The following is a 23,685-nucleotide window of genomic DNA, read 5'->3' on the forward strand; positions in this document are numbered from 1 at the left end:
AAGGAATCCCACTACGACCTCTGATGAGCCATCCAACAGGCAAAGCGTCAATACAGGACTAAAATAAAATCCTACTATACCAGTTCTAACACTTGTTGGATGTGGTAAGGCTTGCAAACTATCACGGATTACAGAGGGAAACCCAGATGCGACCTGCCAAGTGACGCAAGCCTACCAGACAAGCTAAATGTCTTCTATGTTCGCTTCGTGGCAAGCAACACTGAACTATGCATGAGAGCACCAGCAGTTCAGGCAACTGTGTGATATCATTCTCCGTAGCCAATGTTTGAGTAGGACCTTTTAAACAAGTTAACCGGAGGGCCAAACAGATTAACAGGACGCATACTCAGAGCATGCGCTGACCAGCTGGCGGGTGTCTTCACTGACATTTTCACCCTCTCCCTGACTCATTCTGTAATACCTACATGTTTCAAGCAGACCACCACAGTCCCTGTGCCCTAGGACGACAAAGTAACCTGTCTAAATGACTATCACCTCGTAGTGCTCACATCTGTAGCCATGAAATGCTTTGAAAGGCTGGTCATGGCTCACATCAACACCATCATCCCAGACACCCTGGACCCCCTCCAATTCGCATACTACACCAACAGATCCACATATGTGAGAATGCTGTTCCTTGACTACAGCTCAGTGTTCAACACCATAGTGCCCTCTAAGCTCATCACTAAGCTCAGGACCCTGAGACTGAACACCTCCCTCTGCAACTGGATCCCGGACTTTCTGACGGGCCGCCCCAGGTGATGAAGGTAGACAACAACACATCCACCACATTAACTCTCAACACGGGGGCCCCTCAGGGGTGCGTGCTTAGTCCTCTCCTGTACTCCCTGTTCACCAACGACTGCGTGGCTGTGCACAACTCCAACATCATCATTAAGTTTCATGATGACACAATGGTGGTATCACCGACGACGATGAGACCACCTATAGAGAGAAGGTCAGTGTCCTGGCAGCGTGGTGCCAGGACAACAACCTCTCCCTCAACGTCAGCATGAGGCTAAGCACATGCAAAATCCTAGTGGAAAACCTTTCCACCAGACACCGGGAGATTAATTCACTTTTCAGCAGGACAATAACCTAAAACACCAAATCTATACTGGAGTGGCTTACCAAGAAGAAAGTGAATGTTCCTGAGTGGCCAAGTTATAGTTTTGACTTAAATCTACTTGAAAATCTATGGCATGACCTGAAAATGGTTATCTAGCAATGATCAGCAACCCATTTTGAAAAGAACAATGTGCAAATGTTGGACAATCCAAGTGTGGAAAGCTCGACTTACCCAGAAATATTCACAGCTGTAATCACTGCCAAAGGTGCTCCTACAAAGTATTGACTCGGGTGTGAATACTTACTTATGAATACTTCTGAAATGAGATATTTCTTTATTTCATTTTCAATCAATGTTAAAAAAATCTACAAACATGTTTTCACTCTGCCATTATGGGGAATTGTGTGTAGATGGGTGAGAAAAAAAACATATTTAATCAATTTTGAATTCAGGCTGTAACACAACAAAATGTAGAATAAGTCAAGGGGTATGAATACCTTCTGAAGGTACTGAACATTATCTCGTACTCCTGCACATCGACTCAGTACTGGTACCTCGTGTATTTAGCCCAGTTATCTTTTCACATTGTGCATTTATTCCTTTTGTTATTGTTTTTATTTCTATATTTTTCTCTCTGCGTTGAAGGGAAGGGCCTGTAAGCATTTCCTGTTAGTCTACACCTGTTGTTTACGAAGCATGTGACAAATAATATTTGATTTTAAACACTGCTCACATGTATGAGTCCTTCTTGGTTGTCTTTGTAAGAAAAGCCAGAAGTAGGTGAAGGTTGATATCTCAGTCAACAGTTGAATTGTGTTTCTGAGCATAGCCGCGGGAAATAGGGGTGCTGAGGGTGCTGCAGCACCTCCTGAAAAATCTGAATATAAAAATAAAATGATCAATTCACAAAAGTAGAGGGCTTGTCATTGCATTGGGCCTTTACTAGTCCTGTATTAGCAGACTGATAAAGCCGTCTGTAGTGCGACAAATCGCAGCAGCCCTACTCCCAAACATCTTCCAGCAGCTATGTTTCTTAGAGGAGGTAGGCAGCAGGGACTCTGATGAGAGAGGGGTTGTCATTGCACAGGTAGGTGGTGCTGTATGCAAAACCTGAGCTTGTGCACCAGGTTTGGATGAAGAGGTAAGTGGACTGGGGGATTGGGGAGGGATTTTCCATTATAAAGAAATGGGTACAGGAAATGAAGACACATAAATGTTACTAGACCCCACTGGCAGAAAAATACTTAACTCTATTCATCAGTAATATTTCCTGGCAAAAGGGATCAAGCTATTTCAAGCCGGGGCTTAAAATCTCATTGGTTTTGAGTGATCTTTACAAGCCTCCCTCATTTAATATGGGTGGAAAGTTCTGCCAAGGTATATGACATAATTAGGCTGCAGGTATGCAGCTTCCCTAATTTTTTTCCCATTCAAGCTCAATAAAGGCACAAATTGATTTGACCAATCAATGCTCTCATTGTTTAGCATGATGTAACTCATATGTTGTGCATGTGTGTTTAATAACTTACTATTATATGGCACTAAATGTAGCATGACCAAGAAAAACCTGCATCTCAGATTACGTAGAAAACTCTACTTTAGCTGTCTCAGCTTATTGCAGAAGACATATAGAAGAAAGTGAATTGCCAAAGCAACTCAAACCGGTTGCTTCAAGGGAGTCTTTTCTTTCAGCTGTTGGTTAGTTGTTCGTTTGGATAAAGGTACAGTGTGGAAAGGTAAAGTTTCACCGTTCACTATGCATCAGAATAACAACAACAAATAGTAATCTCAAGTAAACCCGGAGAAAACTGCAGAATCATTCATTCCCGGTTTGGTGATGATGAGCAAACACAACAACAACAACAACAACAACAACAACACAACACGTTAATTGCTGCGACCCAAGCAACCCACCAAAAGGAACATTGACATATTGTTTGTCCACCGTGAGACACTGTATAATTTACACTCACTAATGACTGGCCCTTGTAATACAGGCTGAAGGACCACGTCTGTCTCTCGCTTGGCACTTATTCAATGTTCCTCTGAACTCTTCTAATGGATATGATTCTGTCTTTACCACATTGGATTCATATTCCTCTATGCATGCTTGCTAAATCAATTACAACATTTGTTCAGTGTAAAAAAAAAAAAAAAGGTATTGTTCTGTGTTCTCTTCTAGTCAGTCGAAGTCTAGTAAACAATTCACCATTGGCTGCTTAAACCCCGCCCAAAACACAACAAGAATTGTGGATGAATAAGTTGTATACCTTTGAAATATTAAATGGTCTCTCTGTGTGAATAGGTGAAAGGACTGTTGTGACGAAAAATATATTACCATCGCCATAGGTTCGACCTTGACCTTCAAACTCAATTTGGCTATAAGGACTGCAACTCCCCAGCACCCAGAGGATGTAAAAGGCTGACGGTTTTGACCCCTGACCCCATTTCTTAACTAGGCCGAGGTGCCAAAGTGACCTTTTGACCCAGGAAGCCTTGGCAGGTTGCCTGAGCAACCTCAGATTTAGAAATGATTGACAGGTTCCTGCACTTTATGTTAAAATGAGGCAGCAACACACTTCTCAGCAGAGAACAATGAGAGGGAACACAAGCCTTTATTCAGCTGAGTCTCTAGATCATTAACACTCTCGGCTGTCTGCTTCAAGACCAAACTAGGTTGCTGTCAATGTTGAATGTAACTCATTTATAATATTTGGTGCATTGTATGTATATAATTTCTTCCATAAAATGTTGGTACTGGATTTAGCAAGGGGCCCCTCAATGCATTGTAATAAATGCATCAACCAAATACATGCATTTTTTAAATAAGCATGCCTCCTTTAAAAACAGCGTGCTTCTATTTAAAATACTTTACCTGGTATGGTGTCATTTAGATTATCTGGTAATAAATCTTGACAGCATTTTTTTTTTTTACTTCAGAGACTGCAACAGTAACCATAACTTTTAATTTGGGTGTTACAGAGAATATGTACTCTCCTCAAATGACTATAACATACGGTTTAGCTCTACAGAGCCCATTCAAATCTCCACTAATGTTAGTTAACTGGATCTAGACTAGAAATGGATCCAAAACGGCAAATCATTTTGATGGTTTAACTGACAGTTCGATCATGAGCTTGCTCAAGGGATCTATTAACCATTTGATGACTAGTCTTGCTTAGCTGTTTTCCTGGCTCTTCAGACACCCATCTAACTCCCCATCCCTCCTCCTGCCTGTGATTTTGGTGGCAGCTGTGTGGAGATTGGTTTTGACCCCTGATCCCCACATTAGACGGGATCTCCATGCTGTGTCAGTTATTTAGTGGTGAAAACCAATGGCTGCTCTTGGATTTGGAGAGCGGCAAGCTCGCATTGGGTGACATAAGTCAGTTGCTCAATTCCAAATCGACCCAAACCCCTTCCCCCCAGGCACGGTGTAGAACTGAAAGGATTGTACCAGTATAAAGCAATATTATAATAGCTCCAGTGCTCCACCATGATATCTGAAATCTTCATTATGAAGTATTTTTTTCAAAGACAATACCTTTTTAACCATCTTAAAGTATGAAAGAAGATATTGACAACATGCAACGCTAAACTGATATTTGTAAAGCCATGCTCCAGTCCAGTGTCATTGATCTTCATTTATATGCTGACACCTTGTTTGTGAACTTGTATGTACACTTGAAGTCGGAAGTTTATATACACTTTAGCCAAATACATTTAAACTCAGTTTTTCACAATTCCTGACATTTAATCAAAGTAAAAATTCCCTGTTTTAGGTCAGTTATGATCACCACTTTATTTTAAGAATGTGAAATGTCAGAATAATAGTAGAGAGAACTATTTATTTCAGCTTTTATTTATTTCATCACATTCCCAGTGGGTCAGAAGCTTACATACACTCAATTAGTATTTGGTAGCATTGCTTTTAAATTGTTTAACTTGGGTCAAATGTTTTGGGTAGCCTTCCACAAGCTTCCCACAATAAGTTGGGTGAATTTTGGCCCATTCCTCCTGACAGAGCTGGTGTAACTGAGTCAGGTTTGTAGGCCTCCTTGCTCACACACGCTTTTTTCAGTTCTGCCCACAAATTTTCTATAGGATTGAGGTCAGGGCATTGTGATGGCCACTCCAATAACTTGTTTTTTTTAAAGCCATTTTTCCTCAACTTTGGAAGTATTCTTTGGGGTCAATGTCCATTTAGAAGTCCCATTTGCGACCAAGCTTTAACTTCCTGACTGATGTCTTGAGATGTTGTTTCAATATATGCACATAATTTCCCCCTCATGATGCCATCTATTTTGTGAAGTACACCAGTCCCTCCTGCAGCAAAGCACCCCCACAACATGATGCTGCCACCCCTGTGCTTCATGGTTGGGATGGTGTTCTTCGGCTTGTAAGCCGCCTCCTTTTTTCCTCGAAACATAACAATGGTCATTATGGCCAAACAGTTCTATTTTTGTTTCATCAGACCAGAGGACATTTCTCCAAAAAGTACGATCTTTGTCTCCATGTACAGTTGCAAACTGTAGTCTGGCTTTTTTTATGGCTGTTTTGGAGCAGTGGCTTCTTCCTTGCTGAGCGGCCTTTCAGGTTATGTCGATATAAGACTTGTTTTACTGTGGATATAGATACTTTTGTACCTGTTTCCTCCAGGATCATCACAAGGTCCTTTGCTGTTGGGATTGATTTGCACTTTTCGCACCAAAGTCCGTTCATCTCTAGGAGACAGAACGCGTCTCCTTCCTGAGCGGTATGAAGGCTGCGTGGTCCCATGGTGTTTATACTTGCGTACTATTGTTTGTACAGATGAACGTGGTATCTTTAGGCGTTTGGAAATTGCTCCCAAGGATGAACTAGACTTGTGGAGGTCTACAAATTTGTTTCTGAGGTCTTGGCTGATTTCTTTTCATTTTCCCATGGTGTCAAGCAAAGAGGCACTGTGTTTGAAGGTAGGCCTTGAAATACATCCACAGGTACACCTCCAATTTAGTCAAATTATGTCAATTAGCCTATCAGAAGCCTCTAAAGCCACGACATCATTTTGGGGAATTTTCCAAGCTGTTTAAAGGCACAGTCAACTTAGGTGTATGTAAACTTCTGACCCACTGGAATTGTGATACAGTGAATTCTAAGTGAAACAATCTGTCTGTAAACAATTGTTGAAAAGATTACCTGTGTCATGCACAAAGTAGATGTCCTAACCGACTTGCCAAAACTATAGTTTGTTAACAAGAAATTTGTGGAGTGGTTGAAAAATTAGTTTTAATGACTCCAGCCTAAGTGTATGTACATTTTTGACTTCAACTGCATATCTATGTACAGGTAACTGCCAAAATAAAGGAAACACCAACAAAAGTGTCTTATTAATAGGGAGTTGGGCCACCACAAGCCAGAGCGGCTTCATAGATGCCGTAGTGTCTGAAACTCTATGGGAGGGATGTGACACCATTCTTCCACAAGAAATTCCATCATTTGGTGTTTTTTTGATGGTGGTGGAAAACACTGTCTCGGGTGATGCTCCATAATCTCCCATAAGTGTTCAATTGGGTTGAGATCTGGTGACAGAGAAGGCCATGGTATATGGTTTACATAGTTTCCATGCTCATCAAACCATTCAGTGACCACTCGTGCCCTGTGGATGGGGGCATTGCCATCCTATGGGATTGTAGCCATGATAGCCAAAATAATGGCCTACCCAGCATTTTTATACATGACCCTATTAATTTTTTTATTTAACCTTTATTTAACTAAGCATGGTGGAATGTAAATTGCTTAATTAACTCAGGAACCAAACCTGTGTGGAAGCACCTGCTTTCAATATACTTTGTATCCCTTATTTACTCAAGTGTTCCCCTTATTTTGGCAGTTACTTGTATTTACAGATATTAAACCTGTATTCATGTGGAAACCCTCTCTGTCTCTGTCCCACAGCGGAGCCCTTGGTGCAGGTGGATGGCAAGCCTAGCTGCTGCTTCTTCAAGTTCAGCCCCAAGCTCATGTTCACCAAGGTTCTGAAGGCTCAGCTGTGGGTGTACCTACGGCCGCTACAGCAGACCTCCACCATCTACCTGCAGATCCTCAGGCTGAAGCCCGTCACGGAGCAGGGCAGCCGCCACATCCGGATCCGCTCGCTGAAGATCGAGCTCAACTCCCGCGTGGGCCACTGGCAGAGCATCGACTTCAAAAACGTGCTGCAGAACTGGTTCAAGCAGCCGCACACCAACTGGGGGATCGACATCAACGCCTTCGATGAGAGCGGCAACGACCTAGCAGTGACCTCGCTAAGACCGGGGAGGAAGGGCTGGTAAGGACCCTCAGACCTGTCGCAGCCTTACCCACTGACACAATGACACTTTGGCCTTTTATAAATGAGATTTGCTCACCTCCTGCATCCTCTCTAGCCTCCTTTTGAACAAGGTCAAAGTTAATCGAGGTGGGTCGGCGAGGAGAGTGAACGTGAATGTCAATGCGCTTACTTGAATTGAGACGTCCTTCTCCACTCACGCGTCATTAGACTAATTATGTTTTTCGGGGTGGATCCCCAGATAAATGTGTAAAGTGTTAAAAACAAATTCAGTTGTGCAAGACATTTTATAGATACAACAATACGCAGCATATTGTTTTTAAACGTGCATGTTTTTCTCCTCTGACAAAACAAGGGCTGATGTTATAAACCTTTATCAAGGGGGTGTGGCAGATTTCAAAACTCTTCCATGGTAGGATACACATGAGTATCATCGATGAAAGGTGGTTATCGAGGAGGGGAGGACTCTTCCGTTTGCCTACTAATGAATTGACACTCCTCGACTACTGGACCACTTATTTGTTTCCGGGTTTCGGAGGAGAGGATGGTCTTTTTCCCAAAAAATGAGAAACACCCAATGTAAAGGAATCTCTCCTCGATCCCTGGCATCCTCTCCTCATGCCTCTTTCTCAAAATGCATTGGAAAAGAAGGTCTAAAGGGAGGGACCTTGGAACTTCTCCTCCAATAAGTTTGAGAAATAGGCAGCGAGATAGGAAGAAGAAGAATCAACGAAAGATCACTTGAGAGCCATTGGCAGGGCCGGCTCTAGCCTTTTTGGGGGCCCTAAGCGAGATTTGGTTGGGCCCCAGCTAGCCAATCTCAAACCCAAATTACTACATACAGTAAGTCAAGTTTCTTCCCCATTAAGCATCACGAAATGGTAACCCACTAGTAATTTAATTTGGTTCAGCTCTTCAAAGCATGGCCCAGGGGTTGACTCTGGCCTCTCAGCCAATGAATCCTTGCACAGCAGCAAGCTCTGTTTTTCTTAAGGAGAAGAAGAAAGACAGAGGCCTGTGTACAAAAATAAAACAAAACACAAAAAGTAAAGAAAGAGGCAAACTCCCCTCTGAACCTATATTTTTTTGCTTTCCCCCATAGCAACAAAAGCCCTAAAGCGCAAGCTGATGTGGGTTGACCCTTCTGGACTCAGCTTATTTATTCTGTGGAAAGCATCACAAAAAACTACTCAAGTCTAAATTGGGATTTCTGTGGAGATATGAGGGCTTTGTAAAATAAACATGCTGGAGTAAAATATTCGCTGCTCTCGCATGCCCGAGGGTCAAGGTTATGGTAACCTGTGGATGACTCCAGAGATCATAGATCAAGCTAAGCGTATAGAATGTTGGCCATTCAATTTATGTTAACAGAGGTCAGCTTTGCATCAACTGATACGACTGACATCCTCCCCTCAGTATTATGTGTCTTTAAACCCAGGGTTGGGTAGGCCACTTTTTAAATGTAATCCGTTACATTTACTAGTTACATGTCCAAAATCATACTCAGTAACCTAACTTTCGGATTACCCAAACTCAGTAACGTAATCAGATTATGTTCTCTGTGGCCGACGTGAGTAAGACATTTATGATGACATCCCGCATCTTCAGAGCATGTGCAGACCAGCTGGGTGAAATGTTTACGGACATACTTAATCTCTCCCTATCCCAGTCTGTTGTCCCCACTTGGTTCAAGATGTCCACCATTGTTCCTGTACCCCAAAAAGCAAAGGTACAGAGCCTTCGGAAAGTATTCAGACCCCTTGACTTTTTCCACATTTTGTTACATTACAGCCTTATTCTAAAATGGATTCAATTAATACAAAAATCCTCCGCAATCTTCACACAATACCACATAATGACAAAGTAAAAAAGGTGTTTTAGAAATGTTTGCAAATTTATTACAAATAAAAAACTGAAATACCTTATTTACATAAGCATTCAGCCCCTTTGCATTGAGACTCGAAATTAAGTTTCTCGACTCCAGCGTCGGTCATTACAGAATGCAGCACACATCATACGAAGCATCGGGGAGAGCTGGCGTTCCGGTTGGTGGTGACGTCGGGTCCGGGGGCCGCTATTGATGGAACCTGGGGTGCCTAAGCCAGCTCTTCTGGCTGTCACGCCCTAGCTGGCTCGAGAGGTTCTTGCCCGGTTGCTCAGAAGGCGCCCATCCCACGTCGGGCCTCAGCAGGATCGTCTGTTTTTTACACCCAGCCGGCTTGTCAGGCTGCTACGCCTCCGCCGGATCATCGAGCTCCCACGCCTCAGCGGGATCGACAGGCTTTCACATCCCAGCCGGATCGTCGGGCTCCTATGCCTCAGCCGGCTCGCCAGACTCCCATGCCTGTCGGTTCGTCGGGAGTTTACGCCCAGCCGGTTTGTCCAGCGCCCGTGCCTCGGCAGGCCCGTCAGGCACGCCTAGGTGGGACGCCGGAGATGGGGAAATGACAAATATAGGGGAGGTAATAAACAGGTGATTGAGTCCAGGTGAGTCCAATAATCACTGACTCGTGACGTGGGGAAGGCAGGTGTGTGTAATGATGGAAGCCTGGCACCTTCGAGTGCCAAGGAGGGGGAGGCAGGCGTGACACTGACAGAGCTGGAGAAGATCTGCAGAGAAGAATGGGAGAAACTCCCCAAATACAGGTGTGCCAAGCTTGTAACGTCATACCCAAGAAGAATCAATGCTGTAATTGCTGCCAAATGTGCTTCAACATATTACTGAGTAAATGGTCTGAATACTTATGTAAATGTGATATTTCCATTTTTTATTTGTGATACATTTCTAAAAACTGTTTTTGCTTTGTCATTATGGGATGTTGTGTGTAGAATGAAGAGGGAACAAAAACTATTTAATACATTTTAGAATAAGGTTGTAATGCAACAAAATGATGTAAAAGTCAACGAGTCTGAATACTTTCTGAAGGCACTGTTTTTATTTTTTATTTAGCCTTTATTTAACTAGGAAAGTCAGTTAAGAACAAATTCTTATTTACAATGACGACTGTAACTGAACTAAATGACTATCTCCCCGTAGCCCTCACTTCTGTCATCATGAAGTGCTTTGAGAGGCTAGTTATATAAAATGTTTTGTCATTTAGCAGACGCTTTTATCCAGAGCGACTTACAGGAGCAATTAGGGTTAAGTGCTTTGCTCAAGGGCACATAGACAGATTTTCACCTAGTTGGCTCAGGGATTTGTCTACCTGTCCCCATCATATCACCTTCACCTTACCCGCCACCCACTACAATTTGCATACCGCCCCAACAGATTCATGGATGAAAATCGCCATCGCAGTGCACACTGCCCTATCCCATCTGGACAAGAGGAATATGTATTTAAGAATGCTGTTCATCGACTACAGCTCAAACTTCAACACCACATTGCCCTTCAAAATCATCACTAAGCTCGGGGCCCTGGGTCTGAACCCCGCACTGTGCAACTGAGTCCTGGACTTCTGGACGGGCCGACCTCAGGTGAGGGTAAGCAACAACATCTCTGCTACGCTGATCCCCAACATGGGGGCCCCACAAGGTTGCATGCTCAGCGCCCTCCTGTACTCCCTGTTCACCCATGACTGCGTGGCCACTCACATCTCCGACTCAATCATCAAGTCTGCAGATGACACAACAGTGGTATGCCTGATCACCAATAATGACGGGACAGCCTACAGGTAGGAGGTGAGGGCCCTGGTGGAGTGGTGCCAGGAAAATAACCTATCCCTCAAAGACAACAAAACCAAGGAGCTGATCATGAACTTCAGGAGACAGCAGAGGGGGAACGCCTCCATCCATATCGACGGAACCAAAGTGGAGAGGGTGAAAAGCTTCAAGTTCCTCTGCATGCACATCACTGACAACCTGAAATGGTCCATCCACACAGATAGTGTGGTGAAGGCAGCGCAACAGTGCCTCTTCAACCTCAGGAGGCTGAAAAAATTTGGCTTGGCCCCAAAGACCCTAGTGAACTTCTACAGATGCGGCATTGAGAGCATCCTGTTAGGCTGTATAACCGCCTGGCAACAGCGGGGCTCTCCAGAGGGTGGTGCGGTCTGCCCAGCGCATCACCGGGTGCACACTGCCTGTCCTCCAGGACATATACAGCACACCCAGGGTCACAGGAAGGCCAAGAAGATCATCAAGGCCCTCAGCCACCCGAGCCAAGGCCTGTTCATCCCGCTACCATCTAGAGGTCGGAGACAGTACAGGTGCATCAAAGCTGGGACCGAGAGGCTGAAAAACAGCTTCTATCTCCGGGCCATCAGCCTGTTAAATAGTCACAACTAGCCGGCCCGACTTGTACCCTGCCTGAACTTTAGTGACTGTTACTAGTCAGCTACCACCTGGTACTCAACCCTGCACCTTGCTGCCCTATGTACATAGTCATTGAACACTGGTCACTTGAATAATGTTTACATACTGTTTTAACCACTTCATGATGTACAGTATATACTGTATTCTAGTCCAGGCTCATCCTATATAACTACTGCTGTAAACACCTTTTCTATTCATATACTGTCCACAATGTCTCCACACCATCAGTATATTTATATTCCGGACTCTGACATTGCTCGTTCTAATATTTATATATTTCTTAATTCCTTTCTTCATATTTTTGGAATTTGTGTGTATTGTTAGGTATTACTACACTGTTGGAGCTAGGAACATAATAATTTCACTACACCCGCGATAACATCTGCAAAATATGTGAATGCGACCAATACAATTTGATTCAATTTTTTGGGGATTACTCGGTTACTTTTGGATTTCTTTCCCCTTTAAGAGGCATTAGAAGAACGCAAAAAATATCCATCAAATGTATTTGATGTATCATCACAATGGTCTCTGGTGGAACAAACTTCCATTTGTGCCTATTTTCAATGCTGATTGAATGTCATTGAGAAAACAGAAAGGTGTAAATGCATTTTTTCACAAACATCCTTTCTGAATTTAAAAGTAATCCCAATAAGTAACCAAGTTTTTCAAAAAGTATCTGTAATCTGATTACAATATTTTTTCCTGGTAACGTAACTGATTAGTAACAGTTTTTTGGTAATCAGATTACATGTAACTGATGACATGTAATTGGTTACTCTCCAACCCTGTTAAAACCATAGGTAGTAAGAGAAGTGCATCTGTTTGATTTTTTTCTCCAGTGATGTTAATCGTGCCAGTACTCCAGGTTTTTTCCTAGAAGCATTACTCGCCTCACTGTTGAGTTCTATCTTAATCACCTCCTTTCTCCTCCTGTCCCCGCTCCTTTCCCCTCCCCCTCCTCCCCTGACTCCAGCAGCCGTTCCTGGAGGTTAAGGTTCTCGAGACGACCAAACGTTCCCGACGTAACCTGGGACTGGACTGCGACGAGCACTCCACTGAATCCCGCTGCTGCCGCTACCCGCTAACAGTGGACTTTGAGGCTTTCGGCTGGGACTGGATCATCGCTCCCAAGCGCTACAAGGCCAACTACTGTTCGGGCCAGTGCGAATACATGTTCATGCAGAAGTATCCACACACCCACCTGGTACAACACGCCAACCCCAGAGGCTCAGCAGGGCCCTGCTGTACCCCCACTAAGATGTCGCCCATCAACATGCTCTACTTTAACGACAAGCAGCAGATCATCCACGGCAAGATCCCTGGCATGGTGGTGGACAGGTGTGGCTGCTCTTAGACTCAACGGAAGTCATGCATAATCGTGCACGCCTAACTCCACATCATTTCCACCCAAAACCCTGACTAAGCGCTCCTCTGGCACCAGACTTTATCCCCCTTCTCACTCCGCCACAAAAAAAATCCCATGGGACCTCCATTCTCTTAGTTATTCATTTTAGTCAAACGTAAAAATGAAATATGAAATGAAGATAGGACTGAGGCTGAGTGGTAGAAATATATATTGAATATTATAAAGGGGATGTGTCTGTGGAGCAGCTTGAGAAACTTATGGTAAATAAGACAAAACTATGTTTTAGGTGTTTGTTCGTTTTGTGGTTGGTTTTCTTCAAAAAAAAGTTTGAAAGAAAATGTCTATCAGGTTTTTTTGAAAAGATGGTGTCTTTGTTGAAATGTCCTGGATAGTGGATCCAGGCTGATGGAGGGAGACATTCCTAAGCAGTTACAGTATATTATAATTTCCCCACATCTTTACTTCCAAGCAAATTCAGTTCTGAGGTGAGGGGCCAAACTGTTTTATCTGTGTAAAAAATGCTTTATTCACATATTATACTCCTATCAATGGGATTTGTTTCACAACCAAGACATTTATAGACAGTGCCAATAGAGGGGGACTTTGTCTACTAATTACCAGTGCTATTGTGCAATGCTTCATTTTTAGCATCTTTGTCATTACAAAACAAATCTCCCTTACTTGTCTACTTTTAGACTTAAAAGTTTATGAAATTAATCCAACATTTTATGAAACTAATGTTCTAAAGGTTTAAAGTGTTGAGATCCAAAGCCAAACACTGTGCCCTTTGAACCCATTCACAGTTATTTTGAGAAAAATAAGAAAATAAATGAGTTATTTCACTACCTTTAAAGGGGCAGTGCAGTCAAACACGTGATTTCCCTATGTTTTATATTATTACCACACTGAGGTTGGAATAATATTGTGAAAACTATGATAATACCCTTTTAGTGTAAGAGCTGTTTGAAAAGGCCGCCTGGCGACACCTGGTGATGTCGCCAGGCGGTATGAGTTAATAAACCAATAACAGAGAGTTTGCCCTCCTCTCTGACAATGGGCAAGTTCATTTTGCATGGCCCGGTGCCCCGTGTAGGTGGAGTTTGTACATTTTAGACCATTCCATTGGTCCTTATGTGAAATCTCCAGCCACCCGGGGCACCGGGCCAGGCCAAACGAACTTGCCCAATAACAGCAAGCTTTCAGGTTACATGTCCTTCCCATTAGCCTCCTCCAATTAGGCTCCTCACTCAGACCTTTTTGTTTATTTTGAATATTTGAATTGAAAACAATCACAGTAAGGTACTTAATTGATACCAAGAAAATATTTGAAATTGAGATAAAAACACCTGCAATGGACCTTTAAAAGTGAACAGGAAAGGGTTGTAATACACATTCTGTTTTACTGCAGAAGCTCATAACAGCTCAGGTGACCTCAATATCAACCTGCACACAATGTTTAGATGAACTAAGACAAACATGTCAAAGCTACACCCATAAAACCTTCTGGTTGGTCTAGGGCACGCAATTTTAGAATTCAAGATTTGGCTTGTTAGATTTTTGTATAGCCCATCTTTGGATATCTATTACATATCAACTAAATCAAGAATATGGGAATCATGCAAGGGTGCCAGTTTACACTACTGTAATTGTCAGATTATTTTGTATGGAGTAAATTCACAGTGAAAGGGAACCCCACAAGTACATTGACTAACCTGGTCCACATGACTATAGCCTACTTAGGCGGTGTTTACACAGGCAAGCAAATTCTGATCTTTTTCCCACTAATTGGTCTTTTAACCACTCACAGATCTTTTTCAGTGAGTGGACCTGATTGATCAGAAGAGAGATTAGTGAAAAAAAGATCAGACTTGGGCTACCTGTGTAAACGCAGCCTTATATACTTCTGTCGTTTTCACTCTGCACACTGTGCATTTACCATTCCCATTTACACAAACAAACCTAATGATCAGAGGACCAAATTTATTCTGACAAGTTGCTATGGTGGGAATGTTAAGATGGTTGTGGCAAATAACACAACCTTGTGTTGGAAAGAAAATCAAATGCCTGATTGACATAGGCCTTCATACTAGTAAGTAAAGGGAAGAAGAGCTAGATTGTGAGTCATATAGAAAATAAGGAACATTGATACGGACAAGAATACAGCTGAAATGCCATTTCTAGTTTAGAGAGAACATATATTTTGATTGAATATCTCAATGCCCCCACCCCCCACCTCAACTGCATCTGTAACATGCAGTAAATATTGGAAGTGCTTGAACAGAGTGTAGATTAGAAAATCTGTCTTGTCTCCTGGATGTCAAAGCGAAGATATCCCTTTGTTAAAAACGAAAGCACTATGCTGTTGGATAAAGGAAGAGCCTTCTGACATTATATATAAATAATATATGTATATAATAAAAAGGGGTACAAAAAATACTTTCTGGGCACTACCTTACCAACAATAAATTTTGCACTATGGGACGTTCATGGCGTGAGGAGTCGTGTTGTTTGTATTTTACCTTATCGAGCACAAGAGCTTTTACAATTGAAAAAAGAACGGTCCAAGCGTCTGGCGATACACCATGTGGATAAACTAGTGAGCCTTTCACTTCTTTTGTTACCATCACACTTTCCTGACTTCCTTTTCGTCTGAAGCGGAGGCCTGTCCATATTCTCACGCTCCTCTTACACTCATCTCAGAAACCTGGACTGACCAGCGGCCAAAAGGCCTCCTCGGCCTCCCGGGGTGATAAGTCGTGTGTTACAAGTGTCTGGACCGATGAACATAGAACGCTTTAAACTGGAAATGCCCCTCCGTCAACTTCAATCAATCTGTCATCAACTCTGAGAGACTTTTGTCCTTTTGAATTTGAGCGACTTGTGTTGACAGTCTAACCACAGACATGTTTTGCCTTTGCGTGTTTTGAGTGAAAGTGCCCATATTAGAATGGGAAAAAGTATCCAGGGATCGTTAGCCAAAGTAGAGGATGATATGTGTGCTGTAACTTTTGTAACTGCAGGAATATATATGCTAAACAATTTCAAAGGAAGAAAAAAACGTGGTATGGGCAGCGGTTGGAAACAATTCAACTGGTCAAGTGTCTCTGTATTTATTAAGATCAAATCAATGAATTTCAAAGTATGTCTACCTCACTTCAGCATTCTGTTATAAATTTGACAGTTAAGTTTTGTTATGAGTTAATCTGTGCAAACTTGTAACCTGGATAGTAAACCCAAAAAAGTAGACTAAAGCCACAGGGTCACCTTGGTCTCAAGTCAAGATTGAGTAATTGACAGCTGAGTTCAAAAGAGTGACTGAAGCAAATAGCTAAAGGTAATGTATACTGACAAAAGAAGAAGAAAATGGCTGTGCCCAGGACCATGGCTGAACTCTGGTTAATGCTGTGGATAAAGTTGCATTTTGAATTTTTGTGTCTGTATACTGGTATGTGTAAGAAAGTGTTTTCATATATATAAAACTATGAGAGGAAATCTCTATGTAAATAAATACCCAAATGTTGACATTTTATGTTTTGGACAGGTTCTCCGCTTCTGTTTTTGCCAACTTTCTTTTGCTTTCATTTGTTCATCATGTTGTATAGATAAAATTCACCCCAACATTGTAGTTTAATGGTTGTGCATATTAATAATTGTTCCATTGTTTTTTTGTTATTTGTTTTCTGTCTTATTTTGTACAATAAATCATTTATTTAGCTTACGAAATTCACGGCTGATTGATTGACCTTTCCCTGTGTTTCTACGGCTATCCCTACCCTAGCCCACTGCCACACCTTACTTGTGGCATTTACAGCTCCTAACTTATAAACACACCTGTCATGGGTCACACAAAATGCATTTAAGAGGTCAGGTACTGCCTGGTGGCATCCTGACTCTTGGGATGGGTGAGGGTAACAGGAAACTCTGACATGAATTCTGAGGCTAATTGGTAGAAGAGAGAGAGGAGGAGAGAAACAGGCCGAAGAGAAAGGTTTAGTGTTGGGAGGCCATTGTTTAGATTTCGTACGGGATCTAGCATGACCCAATTAATATGTCACCTGATAGGACGGCCTCTCATCAACCTAATTTAGCGAATCAATGGGGACAAATGAGACTGAACACGGAGCTCTTTACTGATGCAAATGCACACAGACCACCCACCCCAGAGAAGAGAACATTGACGCCAGCAATGACATAAACCTTACAACATGCTCACACAAAAACGTTTCCAAACAAAACATTCACACCCTCATCTGCCCATAATCACACACACTGAAAATCAAACTCACCTATGCGCACACATAGCTAGATATTTACAACTAATTTCTGGCCTATATGGACCACTAAAAGCCACAGGGTACCTGTTCTCAGTCAATGTCGTCTTCAATGAAAAACAGTCAAACTAGTAGCGTACAGATCATTTGAGGGCGGGTGGGAGAGACCTCAACGTCATGCTGCCAAAGGACAATCAGATCCCCTCAGGTAAGCTAGAAGTGACAGGCACTGGTTAAAGTGCTAAAGTGGCAATTATTTAGCTTTGTCCAACTTCCACAACTACTCCTTATCATCATTAGTCATTTACATTATCACAAACATTACAGCGAAATTTGTCACTATACTTTAACACATAAAACATTATACCACTGACAACAGCTACAAATCATAAAATATACCTGTTTAAATGCACTTGAGGGGAAAACAGGAAAAATATTAAAATCTTACAAAACTCCCAAGAAAGAGGGTTGGGAGGTTTATGATTGCAGCAATAGCCATAAAGTGAAGAAAAGTTCATTGAAGGTAAATTGGGGGCAGCACTCAATAGGATTGATTGCTGAACACAGTAATCAGTAACACCTTTGTGTCCTGCTCAATAACAGACCAGTGTTCAGAGAGGGAGGTTGTTCAAGAAAAATCACACTTGTTCACTTGTGTGAAGGATGAAAGAGTCCAATTCTGCCCATTTCAGGGACGCTTCAACTTCCAAGTGATAATGGCCTCCATCCCAAATTACTGTCTCAGGGAAAATTCAAGTGTTTTGGTTAAATTGTTTAAATATGAAGAGAAAAAAAAACAGTATTGGTGGTGTTAGTAGGTATTGCTGGTGCTATAGCATATGCTTAAGGAGACTTTTAGCTGGAGTTTGATTTAAATGATATTGTGAAATGTAGTAAGAACAATGTCAGAAGTCCAATAACAGTCATGTTTTATTACAGATCTAGAAATGATCTATTCATTATTAACTGTTTACAAACCCACTTAGCAAACGTGTTATAGGGATAGTTCATCCAAATTAAAAATCACAGTGTAATTAAAACAATATGAAAGGAGTCTTTGGAAAAGCAGAGACCACAACAATCCATGCTTTTGTTTACCCTGGCTCACAACCCCAAATGCCAACTAGCGTTTATGTTCAAAAATCAATGCCAAGTCAATACTTCATGTTTGAAATGCTATGCCTAAATCATCCCAAAGTGTCTGAAATGTATTTTGTAGCACTATTAAATTACTGTAAGATGATGCATTTATCATTATGAAGTTAGCATAAGTGTGCAGCCAGGAATCCAAACGGGCAAACTATTGAAGTGCGTATCTGATATAACAATGAATTCCCAACTGAAAAGTAGCTTAGTGCCTCCACACTTGTTACAGCATGTCCACTGAGTGACATGTCACAAACCTGGTGTAGTGGTACCACAACACCTGGATTGCAGGAAACTATTGACAGGTTTAGCTATATGTTGTTTAGTTATTAAAATCCCTGCCAGGGAACATCAGCCCTTTCTCCCCTCGAGAGCAGAGCAGATACAGCAGGACCATCCCTCCCCTGGAGGAGTTCCTTTAACACCTGAAGGGGTACACAGACTTATTTCCCAACAGCAATAGGACAAGTTTACTCAAGGGTTGTTAGGACACTTGTGGGAAATTGGATAAGATCTTTAATTTCCAACTTTTACATAAGGTAAAGATTATTTCTTACTGAACAGCACAGGTTGGTATTTTACCACTGTAAAACAAGAGTAACGAGTTTTAAAAAAATACAAAATTAAATCATTAAAAAAGTACAAATATAAAATTGAATCAATTGTTTCCAAATCGGTCTGCTCGTTTCCTCTTCTTTACCTGAAATGGGGGGGATGAACATGTAAGGAACATTCTACATAAATGTCATGTGTTTCAAATGTATACAGAAGAGCATATACAGAATTAATTGTAAATTGTGACTCAGGATTTATATTTGTGGAATATGCATGTGCAACAATAATAGAGCTTTCTTATCAAGTAAGATTAGAATTGCTGAATTGCTGAATTGTCATTTAAATGACGGGGTGGTGGTGAGGAAGCAGAAACATCACATCAGAGTTTTAAGTTAGTATCAAAACAAGCAGGCCTGATACCTGCAACATTAAACTGCAAGCATCATCCTTACATATATGTTTTAGTAATTTGATTACTTATTTAAGCAAAATCATTAATAACCACATTGTATGTAACAGCAGAACTAAGCAATGCACAAAAGACTAACTGCTTGTCGTTGCTGGATGACTATATAGGTCATCGACATGCTCCGATACCATCTGGAATTCCTTTGTGTATGTTCAAGGGAACATCAATCATTCAAGACGTTTTCAAAAAACTCAAGGTAGAAACTTTGAGAACTGTAAAGTTAGACTCTATGCCTGTATACCCCTATGAACTTTGGAAACAATTACCAAGAATATGAATTGTGGAATGTGGAAATTAAGCAATCATTTACACTTGTTAAAGATGACTCACATTATATTTACCCAACAGATTTGACACATCTATTGACTCAAAATAGGTTCATAACATCAACTAAAATGTTTGATTTTGCCTAAATATTGAGGCAATGCCCAATTCTTCTTCTTTCAGAACTTTGCTATTCTTCATTCTTTTTCTGTTCTAAAACATTCTAATAGCAACTTACAAAACATTCTTATACCCTCCTTCCCAACACACAACTATGTGAACATTTCAGTCGCTTATTTTGAATGTTTCTCACAACAGTGTTTGATCACTTACAAATCTGTCCCACCAGCTCTCTTTTGGCAACAACAAGAACATGAAAACAAAACCTTTTGTACCTCGCTATCTTCGGCCCCAACTACAGCAGCAGCAGTGAGAATCCCAAACCTCTCCTTCCTCTTTTTCAGCTTCTCGTCGACTTCAACCTGCAACACAACATCAGAAATGGATGAGAAGACTTAGTCTTTTGGAAAAGCAATAAATAAATGACATTCCGCTGACAGAAATGCCAAAGTACATTGAGTAAGGGGGAAGAAAAATACCCCCAAATTCTGGGTGTAAATTAAAAGGCTGAAAATCTGGTGGCCTGGCAAATAATGTTAAGGTTATGCGAGGACACAGCAAGCTTTTCCCTCACACACTGTGTTCTGGCAAGAGATTGCCAACAAGAACAAACTGACAGATTCCAGGTCACTGGTCAAACCTCCAAAACACAACCCTTGAGGTCAGTTCCATCCCCGTCCACATCCCAGAACCAACGTGAGGAGCGGGATGGGCTGAGAGTGGGACGCCACATACAGCATTACTACCTTAAAGACCAACAAAGGCAAATATGAGCTTTTGATTGCGCTAACACCATAATTGCTGAATTAAGAAGAAAATTAAGATAATGTACCTGCATTCCATACAGAATCAGGCTAAAAATGACTAGCCATCTTTTAAATTTGAATTCCCTTGCAGGGCTTGACATTCAGATAAATTTGCCATTGGCACATTGGGCCAGTGTCAACTGAAAGCTTCTCCATCCTCGTGCTGACATCCACAGTCATTTCTGTTTTTGAAGGGACGTCAAAGCTGTGAGTCTGAACAACATTCAAATGCAGAGAATGGAAAGCCAAACCCCATGTGCCTAAAGTGTCTGACCTACACTATATACCCCTTCAGATTAGTGGATTCAGCTACTTCAGCCACACCAGGTGCTGACAGGTGTATAAAATCGAGCACACAGCCATGTAATCTCTGTAGACAAACATTGGCAGTAGAATGGCCTTACTGAAGAGCTCAGTGACTTTCAACGTGGCACCGTCATAGGATGCCACCTTTCAAAAAAAATCAGTCGTCAAATTTCTGCCCTGCTGGAGCTGCTATTGTGGAGTGGAAATGTCTAAGAGCAACAACGGCTCAGGAGCGAAGTAGTAGGCCACACAAACTCACAGAGCGGAACCGCCGAGTGTTGAAGCGCATAGCACGTAAAAAATAGTCTGTCCTCGGTTGCAACACTCACTACAGAGCTCCAAACTGCTTCTGGAAGCAACTTCAGCACAATAACTGTCTGTCAGCAGCTTCATGAATTGGGTTGCCATGGCTGAGCAGATGCATACAAGCCTAAGATCTGAAGTGCTGTAAAGCGTGCCGCCATTTGACTCTGGAACAATGGAAACGCGTACTCTGGAGTGGTTTATCACGCTTAACCATCTGGCAGTCAGACGGACGAATCTGGGATTGGTGGATGCCAGGAGAATGCTACCTACCCGAATACATAGTGTCAACTGTAAAGTTTGGTGGAGGAAGAATAATGTTCTGGGGCTGTTTTTCATGGTTTGGGATAGGCCCCTTAGTTTCAGTGAAGAGAAATCTTAACGCTACAGCATAGTGACATTCTAGATGATTCTGTGCTTCCAACTTTATGGCAACAGTTTGGGGAAGGCCCTTTGTTGTTTCAGCATGACAATGCCGCCGTGCACAAAGAAAGGTACATACATGTTTTTTTTTTAAACAGTGTGGAAGAACTTGACTGCCCTGCAAAGAGCCCTGACCTCAACCCCATTGAACACCTTTGGGATGAATTGGAACGCCGACTGCGAGCCAGGCCTAATCACCCAACATCAGTAATGCTCATGGCTGAATGGAAATAAGTCCCTGCAGTAATGTTCCAACATCTAGTGGAAAGCCTTTCCAGAAGAGAGGAGGCTGTTATAGCAGCAAAGGGGGAACTAAATCCATATTAATGCCCATGATTTTGGAATTAGTTGTTCGACAAGCAGGTGCCCACATACTTTTGGTCATGTAGTGTACCTTCTTCCTGGCTCTGCCTACACCAACCACCCTTATATTCAACAGGAATGGATTGTTTTGGCCCCTTCACAGTGAAGATGTGCAGAAGGAATGAGAAGAGGTGGAGAATCTTTTCATTTCCAATTACTTGATACTATTTCCACACAATACATCAAGATATTGATGAACAGAATAACATAATCATATACCGAGAGGATATGTTTGTCACAAAAGATTGAGTTGAGGGAAGGGTTGTTTCAGTGTTGGCCTATGAAAAGAGTTGTGCATTTCTTTAAGGCCGGCACAGTCAGTGAAAGGCTCTGTGGGTTCTCCATAGTTCACATGGCAAACTCTCAAAAACCGGTTGTCCCCCCTGCCCCTGTGATGCCTTAAGCAGAGGCCAGTGTTGACACAGTGCTGGCCAATCTAATTTTGATTGTCAGGAGCAGGGAACAGCAATCCCCCCTCCACCACCCGAGATCATCAAGTTCATCCCCCCCACCCCTAGAACAATATTCAGCCATTCCTGGGCCTCACGGAGTGAGCTCACTGGAGTTAATCTCTCAGGCCTCTCTATCCTCCCTCTCTTGCTCTCCCTCTTCCTCGCTCTCTTTCTTTCTCTATTCACAAAGCCATTCTAGAACAGCTTGAATTAGTGACAGTTATTATTCAGACTAATGAGTAAAAAATCAGAGGCTACAATAGTGGACCATGGCATGTAGCTAAGTGCATTCATAAATCTATCATTCTTAACTAAATGCAAAGACGAGGGGAAAATGAACCAGTCAGAGCTGAGATGACGAGTCTAACACTTTTCGTATGATGTCACTTTTTCCACAAATCACAAAATTGCCCACAGAAACACTCAAATACGAAAGCTTTCAGACATTGCTATTTTTGATTAATAGAAACCGACAAGAACTCTTGAACATCTCTGTACCTTGACATCACCCACTGGGCAAAAACTGGTTGAATCAATGTTGTTTCCACATAATTTCAACCCCCCAAAATCAATGTGATGACGTTGAATCAACGTGGAAAATGTATTTGGATTTGTAAAAAGTAAATAAAAAGTAAGTTTACTTTTAAAAATAAAATTTAAAAAAATCCAATTATGTTTTTTGATTTCACATTGAATTCACTATAGTTGAAAACTCTAATATTACTAATAGTTCTACTACTCTACATAGCATTTTAGTTACCGTTTATACACACTGCATATTTATTTATATACTGGATTCTTGACATAGCTCACTGTAATATATATTTGCTGAGCAATTAGTGGTTTTTGAGGTCGGTTCGGTTTCGATTATTATAATTTTTTTAATGAAATACACTATGCATTATGTGAGTTGAATGCTTTAACACAGAATACAACAATGAATAAAGGTCCCATGATGGCAGTGACCATTACCTCTTATCACTTATTAACCATCATTTATTCACATTACTTTAATCAAATTTCAGTTGTGTATCTTTGTTTTATTTGACTACTATTATTTAATTCCAAGTCATCACCTCATCTCTATAGAGCTGCTGCCTTATACTGTCTGACAAAATCACTATTTTAGTAGTTCTTTAAAATAA

At 41.7% G+C, this 23,685-nt stretch overlaps 2 protein-coding genes across 3 annotated transcripts in view; one reads left to right on the top strand and one right to left on the bottom strand.

Moving 5' to 3' along the window:
- Positions 1 to 16,780, top strand: part of LOC124003696 (growth/differentiation factor 11-like) — a 53,754-nt gene extending 36,974 nt beyond the window's left edge. The window contains 3 exon segments of the mRNA XM_046312227.1: positions 7,007 to 7,354; positions 7,357 to 7,379; positions 12,670 to 16,780. Coding sequence (XP_046168183.1) covers positions 7,007 to 7,354; positions 7,357 to 7,379; positions 12,670 to 13,050 — 752 coding nt within the window. The 3' untranslated portion in view covers positions 13,051 to 16,780.
- Positions 16,781 to 18,245: 1,465 nt separating this feature from the next.
- LOC124003110 (SAP domain-containing ribonucleoprotein-like) overlaps positions 18,246 to 23,685 on the bottom strand; it is a 55,157-nt gene continuing 49,717 nt past the window's right edge. For both annotated transcript variants that reach the window (XM_046311173.1, XM_046311172.1), the window contains 2 exons: positions 20,163 to 20,249; positions 18,246 to 19,179 (listed from right to left, as the gene is read on the bottom strand). In XM_046311173.1, coding sequence (XP_046167129.1) covers positions 19,138 to 19,179; positions 20,163 to 20,249 — 129 coding nt within the window. In that variant the 3' untranslated portion in view covers positions 18,246 to 19,137. The remainder of the gene's footprint in view (positions 19,180 to 20,162; positions 20,250 to 23,685) is intronic.

This window comes from Oncorhynchus gorbuscha, linkage group LG18 (genome assembly GCF_021184085.1).
Source record: "Oncorhynchus gorbuscha isolate QuinsamMale2020 ecotype Even-year linkage group LG18, OgorEven_v1.0, whole genome shotgun sequence".
NCBI lineage: Eukaryota > Metazoa > Chordata > Actinopteri > Salmoniformes > Salmonidae > Oncorhynchus > Oncorhynchus gorbuscha.